Here is a 20,334-nt window from a genome sequence, read left to right on the forward strand (position 1 = left end):
ATATGGCACTTCATGAAACTGAGACAGCAGAAGGAAAAATGATGTCGGTGTTGGATGAAGATATTTGATGTTACTGCTACATAGAAGTGTCATTATTCTACATATTTCCTGTAAACCATTTCAGTTTCCTGTCAGTGTAAACAGTCACCTTGTTTTGTAGATATTAATGGGATTTGATGTTTGTGATTTGATGTTTAAATTTCTACCTAACAACTTTCTCCTTTGTATTTATTTATATTAAATAAAACCTCAAGACAAATTGTGTAATAGGGTTTTTTTATGAAGTACATTCTAATCTATTATACTTAATTGTGGTTCTCAAAATAAATAACTGAAAATTAATACAATGCTTGTTTTGACTTCTTACTAGATTATTACTATGGAGGGAGTGCCCTCTGCTGGACCCTACGCACACTAGAAATTAGAACATTGTAAAACATTTTGACAGTACGTCACAGTTTTATTTGGATGGCAACTTGTACAATAAGCACCACAGAAAATAAAATTATTCAAGCATGGACATCACTTGCTTCACTGGGAACCCTGAATACTAGGTCCCTGTCTAAAAAAGACAAAAAAAAGTCCAGAAAGAGACTTCCCCTGATGCAACATTCAGAATGCATTAATGCACTGGAATACTGTTACTGTTACATTGCACTGAGAGAACGATTAAATCAAAAGAGCACTTAATCATAAAAATTCATTAAATCAAGTATGGCTTCTGTAAGACAAACATTTAAGGCTTAAAAAAAGACATATATAGATGTAAACATAAGTGACATAAACAGTGTGTGTTTTTCCACCATTAATATTGGTTTTCTCTACAATCTTTGTTAACTATTAACGTGTTTAAATACAGTCGGTTAATTCTAACAAGTCTGCATAGGTACACTGTGCAATAAATATGATTGTCTTGTCATTGCATAGCCACATGACTGTTTTTGTTTTGGTCAAATCAACCCTACTTATTATAGTCACTTTCCTACCTAATTATAGCACTCAAACATGCATTAATACAGGATATATGCATAAGCTACACTTAGGTAAAGAGCACTGAGTCTGATATGCATTATACTGTAAACCAGGCAATATGTGTTAATACATGAAGGCAGTGTTTTTCATTTCACTCGTAACTATCTGGCGACAGTGACCCGTTGTCCGTAGGCACTTTAATTACTGGCAGCACTACCTTGTCTTTGAACTTTCTTTTGGATGGGGGTCACAAGTTTTCAGAAGGAGCTGTCCAGAGTGTTGTAGTTGTCTTTGAAGTTCTTCATCTCCAGGAAGTGTCCAGGCCGCTTGCTACGCTGCTGCACTGAAGATGTGAGGTAGGTGGTTTGGGTGGGGGAGGAGGAGAAGCTTGCAAGCTCTGTGGTGCTGCTCAGGTCTTTGGCTGCGGACTGGTGGTACTGGCTCGGAGTGCTGCTGCTGTGAGACTTGACACTGAAACAGGGAAGAGAGAAACATTGTTCCTGGGGCATAATTAACATTCCACGACAGGATTAGCAACAAAGGAAAGCTGTAAGGGACCACTGTGAGAAAAGGTTGTGTTAACTCACACAGACGCCAGTTCAGTTAGAGCTTCCTGGTATTTCAAAAATTCTGCTTCGCCAAAAGCCTACAGACAAAAGCAAGAGCCAAAGACAGGACATCAGTACATTTACACAGTATATAGTACACACCAGGATGGGCAATACGGTAAAAAAGGAAAAACATGCTAATCATAAGGATATTATATAAATAAGTAACAATTTACAACAGTGTAATGTACAGTAAACCACAGAACATGCATTATAATGTAAACCATTACATATGTGCAATCATGTGTGCCATATGTAAATGGATGTTCATGGTACTGAACTACAAGGCACGTTTTAAACTCAATGTTCTTGTTATTAATTTAGACAAGAACTGTGTGACACAATATCGTCAAGTTAAGTCAACTTCGTTTGAGTTTAACTTTGTGTTTAACACATCATGACGATGTTGTTTAAAGAGATGTTACATCTCTGGCACACAAATGCACACAGAGACGCTGACCTCAGCCCCGTGACGTGCTTTGCTGTACCCATCCAGCACTTTGTCGATGAGCGAGCTCAGACTGTCTCGGAACACACAGTGGGAGTTTCGTAGATGTAGAAGCCAGGTCCGAAGTCTTTTACCCGTCACAGCGGTGGATGTGCCACCCAGTTCACGGAAAGGAAGATCTGTTGACAGAAAGTGCAGGTGGTATTGCAACAGTCTGTCACGACAACAAAACCAAACTGTGACTAACATCAGTGACAGCAAAGCTTACCAGTGTCTCTGATGGCATCCAGTGCTCTCATCCTGTACAGGTAGTCATGGGAACCTGCAAGAGACACACAGATTCCTCTGTACAACTGCATAAAAACTACTCACGTAGATAGTTTCAGGACTGGGGTGTATTAGTGTGTGTGTGTGTGTGTGTGTGTGTGTGTGTGTGTGTGTGTGTGTGTGTGTGTGTGTCTGTGTTTCTCTCTGACCAGAATGTTCTTTGTGTTTTAGCCGGTCATCATCTGGGGAGAGCAGACGAGGCTCAAAGTGGATTTTCTGGACCTGGCACAGTTTGGCTTCAATTACTTGTCTCAACTCCTACAGCACACACACAAGAAACTGCTATAGTTAACAAGCTAAACACTGCACAGCATCACACTTCTGGTTCATTATGGTGCGTGTGTTACCTTAGGAGCATTGTGGCCAAGGGGAACATGTGGTCCTCTCCGAGACTTCATGGCAAATCGCATAATTTGTCTTTTGACAAAGATAAACAGCAAAACAAACACCTACCATAGGGGAAAGTCAAGAGTTACTAGATTCTTTTATAACCCTTTTTAAGCGTAGTGAACATAATGCCAGTGGATCATAAACAGAACCAAACAAACAAATACACAATAAATGTGTGAATATGTAAATAATTAAATATATTAATTAAAATACAAAACATTATATTAAACTTAATGCATACTGTTGTAGCCAATTTATACGTGTGTGTGTGTGTGTGTGTGTGTGTGTGTGTGTGTGTGTGTGTGTGTGTGTGTGTGTGTGTGTGTGTGTGTGTGTGTGTGTGTGTGTTTTGTTGAACACTACGTCACCGGCGCACCTGTGTATGTGTGCTAATTACCGCAATCAGAGGTTAGAAAGAGGAACTCACAGGTGAGCGGCGCGAGGGTATTAGGATCTGGGAGGCCACACAGTTTCTCAACTGTAGCTGTGTGCGTGTTTTTGGTCTAGTATGATTGTTTTTGTAGGTGTTTCAAACGCACTCATAAATAAAGTGTTAAACTCAGATTTCATGGCGGACCTTATGTTTAGTTGGGATTTAGTTTTTTGCATTTTGTATGCAAGGACGGCATGTTGTGTTTATTGGTAAGAATTAAGCCAGTTTGGCTCTGAGATAATGATGTTTGTAAAGGCTACATACACTGTTGTGAAAATTAAGCCAGTAAAATACGACATTAAGATTGTTGTCATCTTGAGATTTAACTTAAACACTTGATACAACAGTTACAAAGTGAAACACTCACCAGACTACCGAAGGCCATTACAAGCACCACGTTAACGCTCGAGAGAAGAGAATCACTCCGCATTTTGAAATGGTTAAACTTAACCAAACGTTAGCTAAACAAAGCTAAATGACGGAAAGTATGTCCAACACTTGGCCTTTGAAAGGCATACTGTTTCATTGAATTTCTCGTTTTTAAAACACATTAAGATAACGTTAAACGAAAGACAGACAACAGGGAAGTAAAAGAAGGTAAAGTACTCTCCGTGGTTGTTACATTTCGCTAACCGCCCGGTTTGTTGTTTTCCGGGGTGGTCACGTGACTGGTACAGGCAGGGTGATGTTTATGTTTGACGTTACTCTGGTGTCTTCTGCCATCTGCTGTTGAAAATGACTTCACAACAAACTAACACACCCCAATGACAGAAAATAAAGGCCAGTGAATTATGTAGTTTCCAGCTCCAGCAGTCACACAAACACAAAGATATAGACCATTAAATCACTTAGTTCACAAATTTTCACATTATTGCCGTTTATCCTTGTTTGACACTGAATTGCGTTCTATATCCACTGTGACCTAATGATTATGGCCCTCTGAGTTATTCACCCTAAAGAGTGAATTTACATAACCAGTGTGTCTGAGTAAGCGGGACAGTGATTTGCATCAATCCTGCAGAGACACTGGGTGCCATTCTTCTGTCAGGAACAAGGGGTTGGTGTCTGTGGAGTTGCACTGGAGCAATTTACCCCTACACACAGACTTATCTCTGTCCTAAGACGACCATGCAACCTACCAGCCCTCTGTCTGTATTGCTGTATGATCATTAAGGTCCTAAGACTTGGCCTATACAATCAACGTGTCTGACTCAGACTGTTTTCACTTTTGACAGGAACACAGAGATGTTACGAAGTCCCTTATTTAGTGTTGCAGCATGCTGAAGTAACCACAGTTTCCTCTGTCTCAACGGAAGACAGGAGCAGGTGCATGCAAAAAAGCAGCAGTAGCCTAAGAACGTGAGCCTCTAAATGACAACCAAAACTGTAAGTACTGGTGTTTAGTTTTTAAATGTTATATATCTATGTATGCTTGCTCCTTATGCATCTGTGACTCAAAGGCTGTTTATTCACCATCCCACTCTGCAGAATCCAGTTTTTGCTTCAACAATGCTTCTTTTTCTTCTTTTGTGTGGAAAAAGCTTATCAACAATATCAGGTTTTGTTTCTCCTTCAGTCATTCAGACATTACAGTCCCACAGATTCTCAACAAGTGTGTCTGCAATTGAGTTCTGTTTTGTTGAACATACAGTATGTCATACGAGTGTACTTTTAACAATATTACATAATCCCTGCTGGTATTTCTGGCTCAACATTAGCTCCTTGTGGTCTCTGGTCCCAATTAAAGGTGCTCTGTTATTATGTATTTTGATACCTGCTCAGTCCAGATGATTAAACTTAGGTTTGCCTTGAGGTGGGGTAATATTGTAAGCTTGTGTTGGGAAATGTCATTCTTGTTCCGTTACACACAATTATCTGAACTGTATCTCCTCTCCCTTGAGCTATGAAATGTTGACGTGAGAGGGAGTTTGAAGTTTGAAGTGTCATTGTGTGTGTGTGTGTGTGTGTGTGTGTGTGTGTGTGTGTGTGTGTGTGTGTGTGTGTGTGTGTGTGTGTGTGTGTGTGTGTGTGTGTGCGCACACTCCCTGTTGAGCCATTTAGTGGGTGACACATTGAGCTGCAGTCAGGAATGCTACCCTGTGAGAAGAGGAAAAGAGGGAGAAACAACAATGAGAGGGGGAGGAGAGAGAGAAACAGACAGAGAAAGAGAGAGAAAGAAGAGAGATAAACCAGTGTGGCAGGTTTGTGTCACTGTATACACTCCATCATGCAAAGCTGATGGAAAGAGAAGACAGAGAGAGAGAGGAGTTAGTAGCTGATGTCATTACATAGCGCTGCCTTCATTATAAACCTGTGTCAACACGGTGGTTCTTCACTCCTAGATAAGGTAAGGCACATGTGTTTGTGAATGTTTGATTCATAAGCTAATTTGTATGTATGTCTGTATGAGTGAGTAAATGTGTGTTTTTTGTCTGATGTCTGGGTGCATTTGTGTCTTTCTTGCTGTTCAATCCAAGTTTAAAGTAAACAGTGCAGTGTTGCCCAGGTTACCCAGATGGGAGGCTTTGTGACCCAGCGGAACAGGTGTTTCTGTAAACCGACACTCAGGCTCACTTGCATTGGAAAGAACCACAGAGAATGTCGCCCAAAGTTACCCGCTGTAACCTAGACAGCTTCATATATTTATTCAGGCAGTGCTTATCTGATTCTTTTGTCCTATTGTATTTGTACAGTAGATCAATGGTTGTTTCATGTCAATAGAGATGATTGGATCCTAAATCTGACTTGATTAATGATCAGAAATGCTTCCACTGGCTTACTGACAATGCCTGTTGTGTATGGCTGTGAACTCAGATATCGCTGATGAGCCATTGTCCATCAGTAATTCTATCTATCTCTCAACAGGCTCTATGTAAATCAAAATGATTTTTCCTCATCTTTGTCCATCTTATCTGATCAATCCACTGTTACATGGTTTCAGTCAGTCTCCCTTTGGTTCTATATGGGACCGATACGCGCCACACAGAGACTAATTGTTGCACTTTGATGCATTGTTTTTGCTGGGTGGATTGCAGTTAGGTGAGTTTCTCCAGTTTTTGGTTCAGGTTTTGCTGACGCTGACAGGTAGTCATGACTATGTTGCTTGTGTAAACAGCTGTTATGATATGTGTGTACAACAAAGTGCAGTGTTCTGTGAATGGGCTCATTGAGTCAATGTGAAGGGAATGTCAGAAGGGAAGGGGCGTGTTGCAAAATGGCATAACTGACAGGAGTGAGGATACTGTACTGTTTTTGGTTCTCTGGCCCTCATGCTCTATCTTTTTTTTTTTTTTTTTTTCTTCTAATCATTTTCATATCTTCTCCATTTTGTCCACTTTAAAATTCTCTGTAATGTGTTTTGTTCACTGTCCTCAAACTCTCTGCGATTCTGTTTGACCATTTCGAGGAGCCAGAGAGTCCACAATCCACATATCACAACATTCCAGCCCAATCCATTCTCAGGATGGAAATTTGTACATTTTTATGCTTGGCAGGCAATGGGAGCAGTTCCCTGAAGTCGTGCTGGGGGAACCGAAGACTCCAAGGGACAGAACGACAAGAGATCAAGGAGAGGATCCCAGAGGAGTCATCTCATCCAGACCACAAAACAGAGAATCATCAGGAGCATCGCTGAAATATCAAACTTTCCAATGCAGGATTTGTTTCTGTGCAAGAAACTGTTGAGAGGGCTGTCATTTTTTCCACTGCTTTTCACACACAGCTGCAGACAAACTTTCTTCCAGATTGCAGTCTAAAAGACAGTTGCTTGGAATCGCTTAAATATCAAGTTCACTTTTCTGCTCTCTTTTTGGGATTTGGCACTTGACAGCAGGTCATTAACTGTGTTTATTCTCAGACAATGGACTTGTCCATGCTCCCTACTCCAGTGAGTGAGTACGACAAGCAGAGGACAGGAGCACGCTTCACTGTCCGCTCTGCAAACTCTCCCTCTTACAGTCTCACTCGCAGGCCAGGTGTTAGGAAACCCAGATGTTTTTTGGAGGAGGAGAGAGAGAGCACTGAGGAAGTCGGTGAGAAAGAGAGATATGGTACACACACTGGCAGAAATGGTAAAAACAAGGAGGAGGATCGCCCGGTCCCTGGTTATCACGGCAGGACTGGGAGTCACAGCAGTGTCAAAGGTCAGTGTGAGGAGAAGGAAACATCAGGCCATAAAATGTCTACCAAGCTGAACCAGAATGGCACAGCAGACAAAACTATCACAGAGTTTGGCACTGACAGAAGTAGAAACTGTAATCCTGCATCTGAAAGCCAGGGCAGGACAGACTGGAGGAGATACGACCTTTCAAGTAGAAGTATGAGTTTAGATAGGAGTACAGGAGTATCAAGCCCTGATCAGGGCAAAATTTCTGACATGTTCGTGTTATCAACCAAACTAGGCTCGGATAAAAGAAGGATTGGAGTTGAAGGCGCGAGGGGCATGGTGATGTCATCAATACAGGCATATAACTCTGAGGGTGCAAGTAATGTTCGAGAGAAGAGCCCAGTGAAGAACATGAGTCAGACTTTGGACATGGCCAGTAAGGGTCATTCTCTCCCCACTAGGTTGAGGTCCCTGTCTGGACCTGGCTCTGGTGTCAGAGGGACATCTACTTTGTTTGGGCCAAAAAGAGGTCAGAGTATAATGGAGCGGATTGAGAAACTCTATGGGTCAGCTGGTTATGGTAAAATGGAGGATTGCAGCAAAATTAGCGACTTCTCTACCCCCGTGGCGTCCCATTACCGAGAAATAACCACAGACATCCTCATCTCGCCACAGCAAAGCTCATATGAGAGGTCATCGGGGGAAACCTTCCCCAGGCGTTTCTCATCAGGGGAGAAAAGTAGCCTCATTCCAGTGCAAAGCAGGAAGTCCTTCACCTGGACACAAAAAGACACTTCTGAGACTTCACTTTCTCCAGGGACAAGCAGGACTAGGGACAGATTGTCAGGGGTTCAGTGGCAAGGAAAGATGCAGGGCAGGTATTCAGAAGAAGGGGGGGTTAACTGGGGTAGAGGGTCAGAGGAAATGGGCACAAGGTCTCTGGATAGAGCAAGGAGCAGGTCCTCTGTAGCAGCTAAGATACGATCTGAAAGGGCTGCAAAAGGAATTAATGCACCTCCACGGTCAAACACTTTCTTAGAAGAAGAAGAGCGATCAGTTTCTTTGAACAATTTGTCTGGTTTGAGAGAGAGAAGGGCAAGTGGCACCCTGGGTGGGGTGAAGGGCGAGACAAATGTAATAACGAGGACAATGAAAGAAAGAACTGGGTGGATAGATGATGGAGAAAAAGAAAAAAACAAATTAAAGAATAGCAGCAATGATGAAGATGTGTTTGAGTCAAACCCACAGAAAATCACGATGATACCAGTAGAGAAGAAGGGGTTGCCGGCCGCCTCTGCAGCCAGTGTGAGAAATAAGATCAACCAGTTTGAGGCTCTCACACAGAGAGTCCAGGGTTTGGCTACAGGACAGGTACTGATGCCAAGACGGGCCTTTTCTGTGCCAACACAACTCAGTTCTGCTCATGATGGAGTGAAAAAGAGCGGGTCAGCAAAAGCTATAGGTGGATTGAGATACAAGTGGGACGGATTAAAAGAGGGAGAGGAGGCAGGTGATGAAACAGAGGAGACTGCTACAGGATCAAGAAAGAAGCTTGTGTCACATAGGTCTTTGTCGGTGGACGAGGTTGGACTAAGATTAGGGAGGAAAGAGATAGAAGGAAATGTTTTGGTTGAGAATGAAGAGAAAGAAATGTATAGCGGTAACAATTGTGCTGAAGATTTTGGTAAATATTCCAGACTCAAAAGTACACTACAAATACCACTATGTGGAGGAGCTCAAAGACAACGCAGAAACCTTTACATAGATGAGACAGATTTCTACAAAATCTCCAGCCCTGAGGAGGCAAGCGAGAGACCGCAACCCTCACTACTGTTCGACTCCTGTGACACTTCCGCTGGTGTGCAGAAATCAACATCCCCTAGAGTTACTTCACCTGTTAGTGATGAAGACAAGACTCCAACAAACTCTTCAAACCACTCGCCCTTTCTTTCGCCTACCACAGTGAACGGCATTTCCTTTGCAGAAAGTGGAAATGAAAGTACTTCTGTCCTCACACAAGCAGTCAAAACTCCCGAACGAGATTCCCCTCCTCACCTTCGTCCCCTCGTTACCTCGTCCCACAGCAACCTCCCCGACCTTATCTCTCCAGATGTCAATACAGCCAACCCACATGGGAAGAAACAGGTGTTGGATGCTTGGGTAGCTGGCTGGAACCCAGAGATTAAGGTCTGGAATGATGATGAAGATGACTATGAGGAGGATGATGATGAAAGTACACAGAGAGATGAGGATTCAAACTATGATTCCGACTCTGGAGAGTCCTCGCTGACCATCACTAGTAACATGAGCCAGTCGGATCACAAGAGCTTCTGCGTCAGGTGGGTACTGTTTATATATTATCACATTTCTGGTTTGCTAAAGGTATTCCTTCAAACAAGTTATCAAATTTGTTCTTGTCTTTCTTCCCTATAGTCTTTCAGATCTGTGTAACTTTGCTGGAGTTGAGAATGAGTCTGAGAATGACACCGATGAGTGGCAATATACAAGCCATCGGACAGCCTCGCTGAGCTCAGACATGTCAGCTCTGTCCTGTGTGTCAGTGATGCCCAGCGAGGAGCTGGACAGGCTGCTGGAGGATGTCAGGAGTGTTGGGGACAGCACCATGCAGGTACAAACAGCAGCATCAGTAACTGTTTACACAATCTTATCATTACCATGAATTATGTCACTTTTCGTACAAACCACAACATCAGGCATACACAGTCCAAAAAGTGTGCATCTCCAACGTCTTTCTCATTCTCTCTGCCTTCTGTTTTTGCAGGACTATGATGATGTCCAGGTGGTGGTTCTCCATAAGGACATAGGAGTGGGACTGGGCTTCAGTCTGGCGGGAGGCGTGGACCAGAACAAGCCAGTCACTGTGAGGAAACATCCCTTCCTGCTTTCTCCTGAAAATATTTAAGCGCATTGTCCTCAGTCTCTTCATTTGTCTTATGATGTGTTCTTCTCAGGTTCACAAGGTGTTTCACTCAGGTGTTGCAGCCCAGGAAGGCTCCATAAGGGAAGGGGACCAGGTCCTGTCAATCAACGGCACGGCACTGTGCAGCTACGCCCACTGGGAGGCCGTGAGGGTCCTGAGGAGAACAAAGACTCGGGAGATGGGGGTGGTGGTCCTGAGGAGGGGAGGGAATAGCAGTGTCTGTAAGAGGGGAGCGCAGACAAATAATCAGGGACCAACACAGACTCAGTTCACTGAGACAGGTGAAAAGTCTTACTTTACCAGAGTTCTGAAATACATTTGTTCTAAATCTGCAGCAGTTCAAAGTGAGATACTTTATCTGTGTCTTTTCTGCTTTTGCTGCTCTATCAGGTCAGCTTCTGTGTGTGCGTCTGGAGAAGAACAGCAGGGATCTGGGATTCAGCCTGGAGGGAGGTGTAGACTCCAATCTGGGGAACAGACCACTTACTGTACAGAAGATCTTCCAGGGTGAGAACTGAAGCTCAGTATTACAGATCTCATTTAAAGAGAAATGCAGAGATTTAAATATCAGATTGCCTCCCCTCAAAGAGTAGGACATACAATACATTAGATGACCAAAGGTATATAAAAATCCAGCCACAAGAGCATTAGTAATGTCAGGCACAGGCATTGAGTGATAAGACCTAGCTTGCCCAAAGGATGGGGTTAAGATCAGGGCTCCCTGCAGGCCATACATCTTCCACTCCTAACTCAGAAAACCATGTTTATAGACCTCACTTGTACACAGGATCACAGTCATGTTGAAACAGAAAACCACACAATTGTCTAAATATATCCCTGTTTGCTGCTGCATGCAAGTTTTTCTTAATCAGAGCCCAAACCATGGAACAACCCTAGACCAAAAGTATGAGGACATATGTCGCTCTATCTTCTCAAACAAAGTGTATACAAACATGTATTAAATGTTTGATTTATTAAATTATTCAGGTTACTCTACTGCCAAATAAAATAGGAAAAGGAATTCATTGTAAAGTCAAGAGACATAATGTGACTATTGTCTTTAACTGTTTTTTGTTTTTTTTAACTTGTCTGTGGTGATCCAGGTCTTTGTAATTAGGCAGAAAAAAGGAAGACCAGTTTTGTTCATACATATTTAAACTTCATATTTGTTGCCCCAATTGGAATTAATATCCTATATTCAAATACCATACACATGCTGCATTACCTTTTCATTCATTTTAATACCGCTTGGAGTTGACCTCTCTTTGTGTACAGACATGTTTATTAAATCCACCCTTTCCCCTTCAGGAGGTCCTGTGGATAAGGTGTGTCCTGGTGATGAGATCGAAGAGATTGAAGGTATGAGCGTGGTGGGGATGAGACGCCTGGAGGCCTGGACTCTGATCAGAAAACTTCCCTCTGGACCTGTGGACGTGGTGCTTCGTCGCCATCCTAAACATCTGGAAACATGAGGATTGTTGTGGTGCTTTGTGCACAGTAAAGTTCAGTGACTGATAAAGGACAAGAAACTAAAAGCCATCCATTGCCTGCAGTGGCTTAGAACTTGACATGGATTAAGTGAGCTATCTGGGCATATAATGCCATTAAAACAATTCAACAATGTGTAGTCATTATAACAAATCCCTAAAGGAAATATAATCTTGGAAAACCGGTCAAAAGTCTGTATTTTTCTCACTTTAGTTACAGGATTACATCTACCTCAAGGCCTGGGAAGTTTTTGTACTGGCCATATTAATGTTTAATGTGCACTGATGACTCATACATTTATCAAGTTAACCAACCTTTAAAACAGATACTTTGGTCAGCTAAAAGCTAGTCATTTGGCACCTGTTAATAAAAACACATGTCATAATATATTGTGAATAGAAGCTAACTGCATTTAGCATTTATATTGCCTTTTAATAAATCCTAACTTAAAGTGATGCATTTTTTTAGATAGTGTATTATGATATTATCCTGCATCCAGTTCGCAGAAAAAGCCTTGGTGACAAAACTCTGAAGTGGGGTAAAGGTACCTGTACTTTTATACGTTACCAGCAGTGATACTCCTGAAAATTAGATGTGATAAGATAAGGTGTCACTAGCTGTAGATGTCACCACGCACCATGTCAAGGTTTATGTTGTGGGGAGATAATCATCACTTCACTTCATACTCAACAGATATCCTATGGTACCAGTCTGTAAATAGCAGTAGAAATGACAGAAATCAAAGCATTCTCACCACTGAGGATGTGGGACTGACTTGTGCCAAACTATCTTCATACCTTATCTGATGTCAACACATTTCGTGCAACAGTAATATATGCCTCTGAAAGTTATCAGCAATAGCACGATTCTTTACTCCTACACAGCAATTATTTGGGTTATATAATCCATTAGTAGTCCAGAGTTCAGTGAAGAGGGGTTATGGTGACATCTTGCTCTCTACTGATGAGAGGGGCTTCCCTATCAGGAAGGTTTCACCACGCCAGTAATATATTTTTGGACTTGAATTCCATGGAGATCATTTAACAATTTAGATTTTTTTATTTTCTATATCCATTCATGTTTTAATTTCGCCTTTCTTGTGGTTTACACACAATAGATGTATTGTTATTTATTCAGTATGTTAGTGTTACATGTGGCTGTCTCGCACAGATTGATGCCTTTATGAAGAAACATAGGGATGAATAAGCACAGATAATTAACATCTGTAACTGGTGTCTGGTGGAAAGTAGTACTGTAGATGGGTTTCTGCAAGAGGTTTCTGCTGTATATATATTCTGTGACTTATTGGTCTCTGTTAGTGTGTTGTCAACACATAATAAGACTGTTTATGGCCTCCGTTCATATAACCTCTAACTGCTGAGGCACATACGCTCTCTGCACCAGCCAATCCTCAGGTATCACTACCCAATAAATGGGTAATACTGTTTAACCAGCTGTGGAAAAAGAGAAGGCAGAGAAGTGGAAGGGATACAGTGCACAGGTCTTCAGATGCTCAGGTGGAAGTTGTGACAGAAAACTTGTTTAAGCACAGCTGGTGTGTCTGACAACAGAGACGGAGCTCAGTGTGAGATGAGAAGAAGGATTTAACTCCAGCAATGTTGAACATACGTGTCGGGAGAGTGAGGAATGCACTGGTGCGAGAGTGCATGGCTGAGTTCTTGGGAACTTTCGTCTTGCTGGTAAGTGACGCCCAGGCTTTTGCATTATTATTACTTTTAAGCAATTGTCTAATTTTATTTATCAATAAGGTCCACATTGTTTCAGAGCATTTGGAGTTTCTTTAAATCCCTGAATAAACATTTAATACACAAAAAGAGAGACAGAGGTGAATTTATGAATGAATACATAAACTTGAACAAGTGTCCTTATTTTAAACAATTTTCTCTCACAATCAAATAGCTTCAGTTTCATTTGTTTCACTTGTTTATTTATTTTATTTGTTCTTAGTTTTGAGTACATTGGACATGTGAGTAATATACTGTAGATTGTACGTTCCTTAAATCTAAGTACATTTTACTGACCAATGGCAATATTAGCATCATATGAAAACTCCTATTGTCATTGTATTTGTAAATCTGCTCCAAAGCTTGAACTGAAGTGCATATTCTTTTTTATATATGATTTTATATATGTTTTGGCTCTCTTTTTAGTTATTTTAAGTTTTAGAATCAAGTCACATGTGCAGGCAGCTTTCAACAAACAGCAAATGTAAATGATTTAAATTCTTCCTAGAATCAATATGATATTTAGGTGAGATTTACACAATGTTCCCAGTATTATTATTAGTATGTAGAGTAGTGAGCATATTATTCCACACTATTTACTATTCTGATTTAGTCTAAAAGAAAAAGTAATGTATTCAAAACATTACTGAACTAATAAGCAAAATATGTAAAATGATGTACATAAATTGACATAATTCATTCAATTAATTAATTGTCATGATTCATGTTGAATTTACATGATTATCCAAACAGGCCTTTCACGTGTCATCATTTCACCAGCACTTTTTACACCAAACTACTGTTTTTTTGCACGGTCAGGCTCCTGCAAACGACTCACCCATATTTGTCAGCTTGCTCACTTGGGTCTAATATGCTAAATTGTCCCATGCACCCAGCTTAATACCCAAGGTGATCAATCTTTTGAGTCCTTGGCACCTTAACTATGAAATGCTCTGCCTCCACCCTGTTGTTTCTGTTGATTATTTAAAAAATCAGATAAAGACACACCTGTTTAGGTAGGCGGTTGATTGGCTAGTCTGCACCTGATCTGCACTTTCAACATTATTGTGTAATACTGATTATGTATCGTGTTCTTAGTCTGCATTGTATTTTTTGTTTTTGCCCCTGTAAAACTGACTTGTTGTCTGTGAAAAACGCTTTATAAATACATTTTACTTACTTACTGTTGCCAAAAACTTTAATGGCCTTGGCATTTACATGAATTATTATGACACCATTGACGTGAAGTCGAATAACCTGTAATAAATACATAATTAAATGTTGATCAGTAATTTATAGACCATTAAGTTTTAGTAATAAAAAGCCTAGTTTTTATGAGATGAATACATAAAACACTTCCTCTCATCTGTGGGGGTCAGAGTCAGATTGCTTGTTATGTGGCAATTTAGATAAGAAGTGCACAGTTTATTTACAGAGTTTATGAGAGGATATCAATCACATTTAAACAAACGTTTTTTTCTGTGATAACTGATATGTTTGTTTGACCTATAAATAATGAATCACTAAGAGAGCAATAAGACATTACAAAATGTGCACCTGTATTTTTTTCATATACATGGAAGGATTTTTTTCTTGTTCCCCAGAAGTTAAAAATGTTTCTCTTTACTTTTCATGCCTTCTATGGGTTTTCTCCCACTCACTCTGTCCCCTTTTATCTGCCGTGAAGCTCTTTGGCTGCTCTGCTGCAGCGCAGGTAAAGACAAGCAGAGAGACTAAAGGCCAGTTCCTGTCAGTCAACATGGCCTTCTCCGTGGGCGTGATGTCAGCTATGTACCTCACCAAGAACATCTCAGGTAAAAAATGACTCTTACTTTCCCCCATGATATGATCTTTTAACTCTTAATATAGTCTTTGAAAGATAAACATACAGTAAAATACAGCAGCAATATTCAGTTTTCTGCCTCACACTCTGAGTTTAGACTTGTCCGTTACTGCAGTGATTCACTGATCTGAGCACTCCAGATTTATCACACTAATATTGGGCGCTCTTGAAAAAGAGGCCTCGTCCATTTTTTTTTTTTCAAGGTCTTCACTCTGACAGATCTCTACCAGCTGACACACTGCATGGCTACAAATAATCTGAGATTGAATCACCTTTAAATCTCTCTCGCTATAATTCACTTCTGTCTTCCTCCTTCCTGTCTTCCACTCCCTTCATCTTCTATTTGTCTCTGTAGGTGCTCATTTCAATCCAGCAGTGACTCTGAGTTTCTGTGTGTTGGGCCAGGTTCCCTGGGGAAAGCTGGTGCCCTACTGCCTCTCCCAGGTGCTGGGAGCTTATCTGGCATCAGGGCTCGTCTACATGGTCTACTATGGTTTGTCTGTCTGGTACTTCATCATTGACATACAGACAGGGTGATAAATAAAGAAAACTTCTGACTATGAGTGGAGAAATATAAGCTTTGTACACATTTGCTATATTCCCTCTGTTTCTGTCTCAGATGCCATAATGGAATTTAGCGGAGGAGTATTGACTGTCTATGGCCCAAATGAGACAGCGTCTATATTTGCCACATATCCCTCAGAGTACATGACTTTGGGTAGAAGTTTCCTTGACCAGGTTAGTGGGGGAATTTGTGTAAACTTTAATTCTTACTTTAGCAGCAGTTCCTTTTTGAACTCATTTATTTACACATTTCATTAGGTAGTGGGCACTGGCATGCTGATGTTGTGCATACTGTGTTTGGAAGAAAAGAGGAACACACCGGCTCCCTCAGAGCTGATTCCTGCTATAGTGGCAGTGATCGTCCTGGGGATCTCTATGTCAATGTCAGCCAACTGTGGTGCTGCAATAAACCCCGCTCGGGACCTGGGGCCACGCCTCTTAACACTGACTGCAGGCTGGGGCACTGAGGTCTTTACGTAAGTATCTTATCTAACATAAAGAGTGCATATGACAGCACTTAACACATACAACTTTCAAAACTGATAACTCTAGAATGTACATTTATTATCAATACTTTAACAGCCTGCTGATAAAGCTACACAATTCATTCAAACTGTTATAATGACATTTTAATTGTTTGCCATTTCACACCTTTCACCTTGTGTTTCTTAGAAAATATGTCAGAGTTTATCAGCTGTTTTCTGCAAGATCAAAGGAACATAAAGTGTCAGCTTGTTTCAGAACATCTGATTAGTGTTGTTCTTTATGATCTTATGATTCTATGGTTTATCTGTGGCTCCACAGCTGTTTAAAGGGGAACTATGCAGTTTTTTTTTAGCTTAATTTACCTTAACTGAACAGCTTCGGAGTCATTGGAATGGTTATATGACTTTTTTCGAGTTGAATGGTGGTCGTCTCGCTCCCCCCTAGCGCCTGTGAGCTGAAAAACCACCCTTGCAACTTTGGCCCGCGAGTCGTGATATCAGGTTTCATGATGCAAAGAATTGCTTCACGGCACTGCACAAATACGCCCATTCAGGAACCGGGTAACAAGGTAGCGATGGAGTTTTTCACACTATCGTCATGACTGAGCCGGCAAAAAAGAAGCAGAAAGTTAGGAAAGCATTGTCGGAGGAACAGAGAAAGAGTAAACGGCAGACTGACCGAGCGAGGAGTCAGACACAAGTAAACATAAGAGCTGCCAAATATCTATTCCGAAGCTGTCGGGGGAGCGTAATTTCTGTCGCCCCCATGAGGAATTCTAAGTAATGACAACAAAACTGTCGGCGCATCCACATGATACAAGCCTTAAGTGATTGTGTCTTAATTGCTTTGTAGCAACTCATTTTGGGCTATTTGTTTCCATAACGTCTTCTTTCAGAGTAGTGGAAAGGAAAAATCCAAAATACACATTTAGGTCTTTATTTTACTACTTAGTCTACTTGCGTCTGTAATCCTAAATTTACCAAAAGTTAGCATTAGATAGTGCCTAATTTGCATATTTAATCCAAATAATTCTCAAAATATTTTACATCATACTCAGAGCCAGAAATCTCCACTTCAGTAGCACATACATACAAAACGTTCCAGTTTAATTCCTATCTACTGTATATTCTGAAGGTTTCATAGAGGGGGTTGTTAATATGTCATTCATACACTGATTTATAGAACATTTTATTGCTAAATATAGTGAAAACTGATTTTTTTATGGCTGTTGTTGAGTGACTGGAGAATTTTGAGCATGGCTTTATCCAATGTTCAGATTTCTGTTCTATTCTGGAAATGTATGCAAATTAGCACATATTTAATTAGATAATGCCTAATTTGCATATTTAAACATAACATTTCAGAGAAGTTGTAATACAAAAAAATATTTTCTTATATGCAAGTAATCAACTTGGGAAGTCTGAAATCAGTTTGTTAAACATTTTACCCTATTCACCTGTTCATAATAGATTCTAGCCCACTAGGGGGGCAGAATAACTGAACAGAATAACTTATAAAGCTGTTATGAGTAACATGTTAAGAAATAATTGCATATACTTACACACACAGCAGACAGAGAGCAACAATATTATCCCATCAATGTTGTGTTTCTGGCCACCTGACAGGTGCAAGTCCAATATTTACTGGTCTTTTAGTTAACTGCAAAAAATAGCAGCTTAGGCCTACTAACATTCGACTTTCATTAACAGCAAGTCAGTAATTCATTCTGTAACTTTGTTTGGTGCCGGACAGGTAGTGTACAAAATCTGAGTGTTTTTGGCTGAAAATGGCTGCTTCTGCCTCTGGAAATGCAGTGACATTGAAACCATTAACTGTGCTATAATGAAACCATTAACTGTGCTATAATGAAACCATTAACTGCGCTATAATGAAACCATTAACTGTGCTATAATGAAACCATTAACTGCGCTATAATGAAACCATTAACTGTGCTATAATGAAACCATTAACTGTGCTATAATGAAACCATTAACTGCGCTATACTGAAACCATTAACTGTGTCATAATGAAATCATTAACTATGCCATAAAACCAAACCATTGAGCTAAAAGAGGCAAAAAAAGATCAGTAGAGCTGCAGAGTTGGGCAATAACTTTCTGCGGGTTCGTCAGCAAACCCTTTCTCATTACACATTCAGTGTCATTATAAAAAATATTGAATAAAGCCGCTTTAAGTAAACTGTCATCTGAACTCCTTTCTTTCTGCTCTCCAGGTGTTACAACTACTGGTTCTGGGTGCCCCTGGTGGCCCCACTTATTGGAGGTGTTATAGGTACTTTCATATATTTGTTCTTCATCCACTGGCACCTGCCTGACCCAGACCCTCCTGAGAGCCTCTCCTCTCTCTCCACTATCAGTGACAAAATCAAGCAGCCTAGCACAATGTGGGACAATGGAGTAGAGTTAAAGGCTGCATGAAAATATGTTGTCATGAGTCAGTTTAAGACAGTAATCTGTTTGTGAATTATGTTTGAGAAAGCAGAGTTTGAATACCTGGGTTTAGCCACTGTTAAGATGCATACATCTCTGGGAGAAATAACCACTCAAAAATGCCTTTGTATTACTTGAGTCAACTTCAAGGCTTTTTCTAAGTAGAATAAACCCTGTAACATTATTTAACATGAACCCGGCAAAATTAAGTTGAACTAACTAATACTACTGATATTACTTAGTTAGCTCAAATTACTTTTCTTGGTAAAATGAACCTAATCACACATGTGAATGAACTACATTAAATGGTGTCCAGACTACAACCTGGTAAATAAATTATGCTGCATTGATTTCTATAAAAGTTTTGTTATTTCTATATCCCAATCACTACATTTTGATTAATTTAATAGACTTTCCTGTTAAAGACAACAACAATCTCAAATTAAGAAGAACAAGATGGAAAGAGATTTGAGATTATAACATTTATTTAACTCCTAACAACCCACTGTTTCAAAGGTTTCACTTCTAACAATACCAATGATTACAAAACAGGCCATTACTTGCAATGTTTTGATAAAGGTAAATAAGAGACAAAACACCATCACATCAAATCATGTTGAAACTGCAATATCTGTCAAAATAAGCAGTAAGAACTTTGTATGATTTGTGTATTTAGATGATGGTTTAGGGCGCATGTCCAACAACTATCCTATGATATGTCTCAAAAGTGTTCCAGGGCATAGGTAAGTCCAAAGAGAAAGGTAGCATGTTTTTGACAGGTTGGTCAGACCTCTGACCACTGGATGTCCTTCTATAATGATGCCGATGGCATCGGGTCGATAGCACATGTACATTCATTGAGCAACTGCTAAGCTCGGCGTGCACCTCAGACATTTCCAACTTCATGCTTCTTAAGATTTATAAAGAAAGATATTTAATTTCATTAATTATTTGTGACACCATTTCTCCATATCTCCTACAGGAAAGGCTTGTGTCATGTATGAGCATATCCACATGCTACAATATTATTAAACAATAACGTCATTTGAAGTCCAAGGGGTCTTTGGGCTACATGTTTGAATGTTTAAAAAAGTAGTAAGTAGAAAGAAAAGTAAAAATGGATTCCCTTTACACGTATATCCCTTTATGAAAGATATATTATAATAGACATATTATTATAACATATGTTTACAATTTAATTGTTGAATAGATGCAGTGTAGGTTACAGTTGCGACCCTGAGCAGTGAACAGATGTTGGCAGATAATGCTGACAGAGCAGTAGAGGGCGGTATGACACAAAAGGAGAGAAAAGCACATGGCTATTGGCAAATGGTGTGTTTAGGGTGTTAAACAGCGGATATTTGTGTGGATACGTTGTTGTGTAGCCTATATAGTGTTAAAACAGAAACATGCCATCATAGGGTTTAAATAGGCCTAATAAAAACTGTTAAAAAGTTGCAAACATTGGCATATAGGCCTAATACTAAGAAAACACCTCCACTTATGGAGAACAAAATGTCACATCCTGTGTGAA

General features: G+C 40.3%; 3 protein-coding genes across 7 annotated transcripts; 2 read left to right on the forward strand and 1 right to left on the reverse strand.

The window, feature by feature from the left end:
- Positions 1-435: 435 nt before the first annotated feature.
- c10h1orf43 (chromosome 10 C1orf43 homolog) lies at positions 436-3,844 on the reverse strand. Of its 2 annotated transcripts, none has more exons than XM_031299289.2 (7): positions 3,546-3,844; positions 2,703-2,804; positions 2,479-2,613; positions 2,401-2,420; positions 2,041-2,242; positions 1,560-1,618; positions 436-1,443 (listed from the first exon to the last, which is right to left on the reverse strand). In XM_031299289.2, the coding sequence occupies exons 1-7, from the start codon at positions 3,606-3,608 to the stop codon at positions 1,230-1,232; spliced, it is 795 nt and encodes a 264-aa protein (XP_031155149.1). In that variant the 5' UTR covers positions 3,609-3,844; the 3' UTR covers positions 436-1,229. The 2 variants fall into 2 exon arrangements, with proteins under 2 accessions (XP_031155149.1, XP_031155150.1); XM_031299290.2 differs by lacking the exon at positions 2,401-2,420 and adding an exon at positions 2,297-2,350 and having other exon boundaries at positions 2,041-2,207; positions 2,505-2,613; positions 3,546-3,842.
- Positions 3,097-12,168, forward strand: si:dkey-92i15.4. 4 transcript variants are annotated; one of them, XM_031299285.1, is made up of 8 exons: positions 3,097-3,174; positions 4,414-4,564; positions 6,673-9,622; positions 9,717-9,912; positions 10,066-10,164; positions 10,256-10,505; positions 10,615-10,731; positions 11,533-12,168. In XM_031299285.1, the coding sequence occupies exons 3-8, from the start codon at positions 7,038-7,040 to the stop codon at positions 11,694-11,696; spliced, it is 3,411 nt and encodes a 1,136-aa protein (XP_031155145.1). In that variant the 5' UTR covers positions 3,097-3,174; positions 4,414-4,564; positions 6,673-7,037; the 3' UTR covers positions 11,697-12,168. The 4 variants fall into 4 exon arrangements, with proteins under 4 accessions (XP_031155145.1, XP_031155142.1, XP_035861807.1 ...); XM_031299282.2 differs by lacking the exon at positions 3,097-3,174 and adding an exon at positions 3,203-3,387; XM_036005914.1 differs by lacking the exon at positions 3,097-3,174 and having other exon boundaries at positions 4,288-4,564.
- A 728-nt stretch (positions 12,169-12,896) lies between these two features.
- Positions 12,897-19,118, forward strand: aqp10a (aquaporin 10a). Its single transcript, XM_031299287.2, has 6 exons — positions 12,897-13,412; positions 15,145-15,271; positions 15,656-15,793; positions 15,920-16,038; positions 16,123-16,340; positions 18,584-19,118. Exons 1-6 carry the CDS (start codon positions 13,329-13,331, stop codon positions 18,786-18,788), a joined length of 891 nt encoding a protein of 296 aa, XP_031155147.1. The 5' UTR covers positions 12,897-13,328; the 3' UTR covers positions 18,789-19,118.
- Positions 19,119-20,334: the final 1,216 nt, after the last annotated feature.

Source organism: Sander lucioperca, chromosome 10 (assembly GCF_008315115.2).
Source record: "Sander lucioperca isolate FBNREF2018 chromosome 10, SLUC_FBN_1.2, whole genome shotgun sequence".
Taxonomy (NCBI): Eukaryota; Metazoa; Chordata; class Actinopteri; order Perciformes; family Percidae; genus Sander; species Sander lucioperca.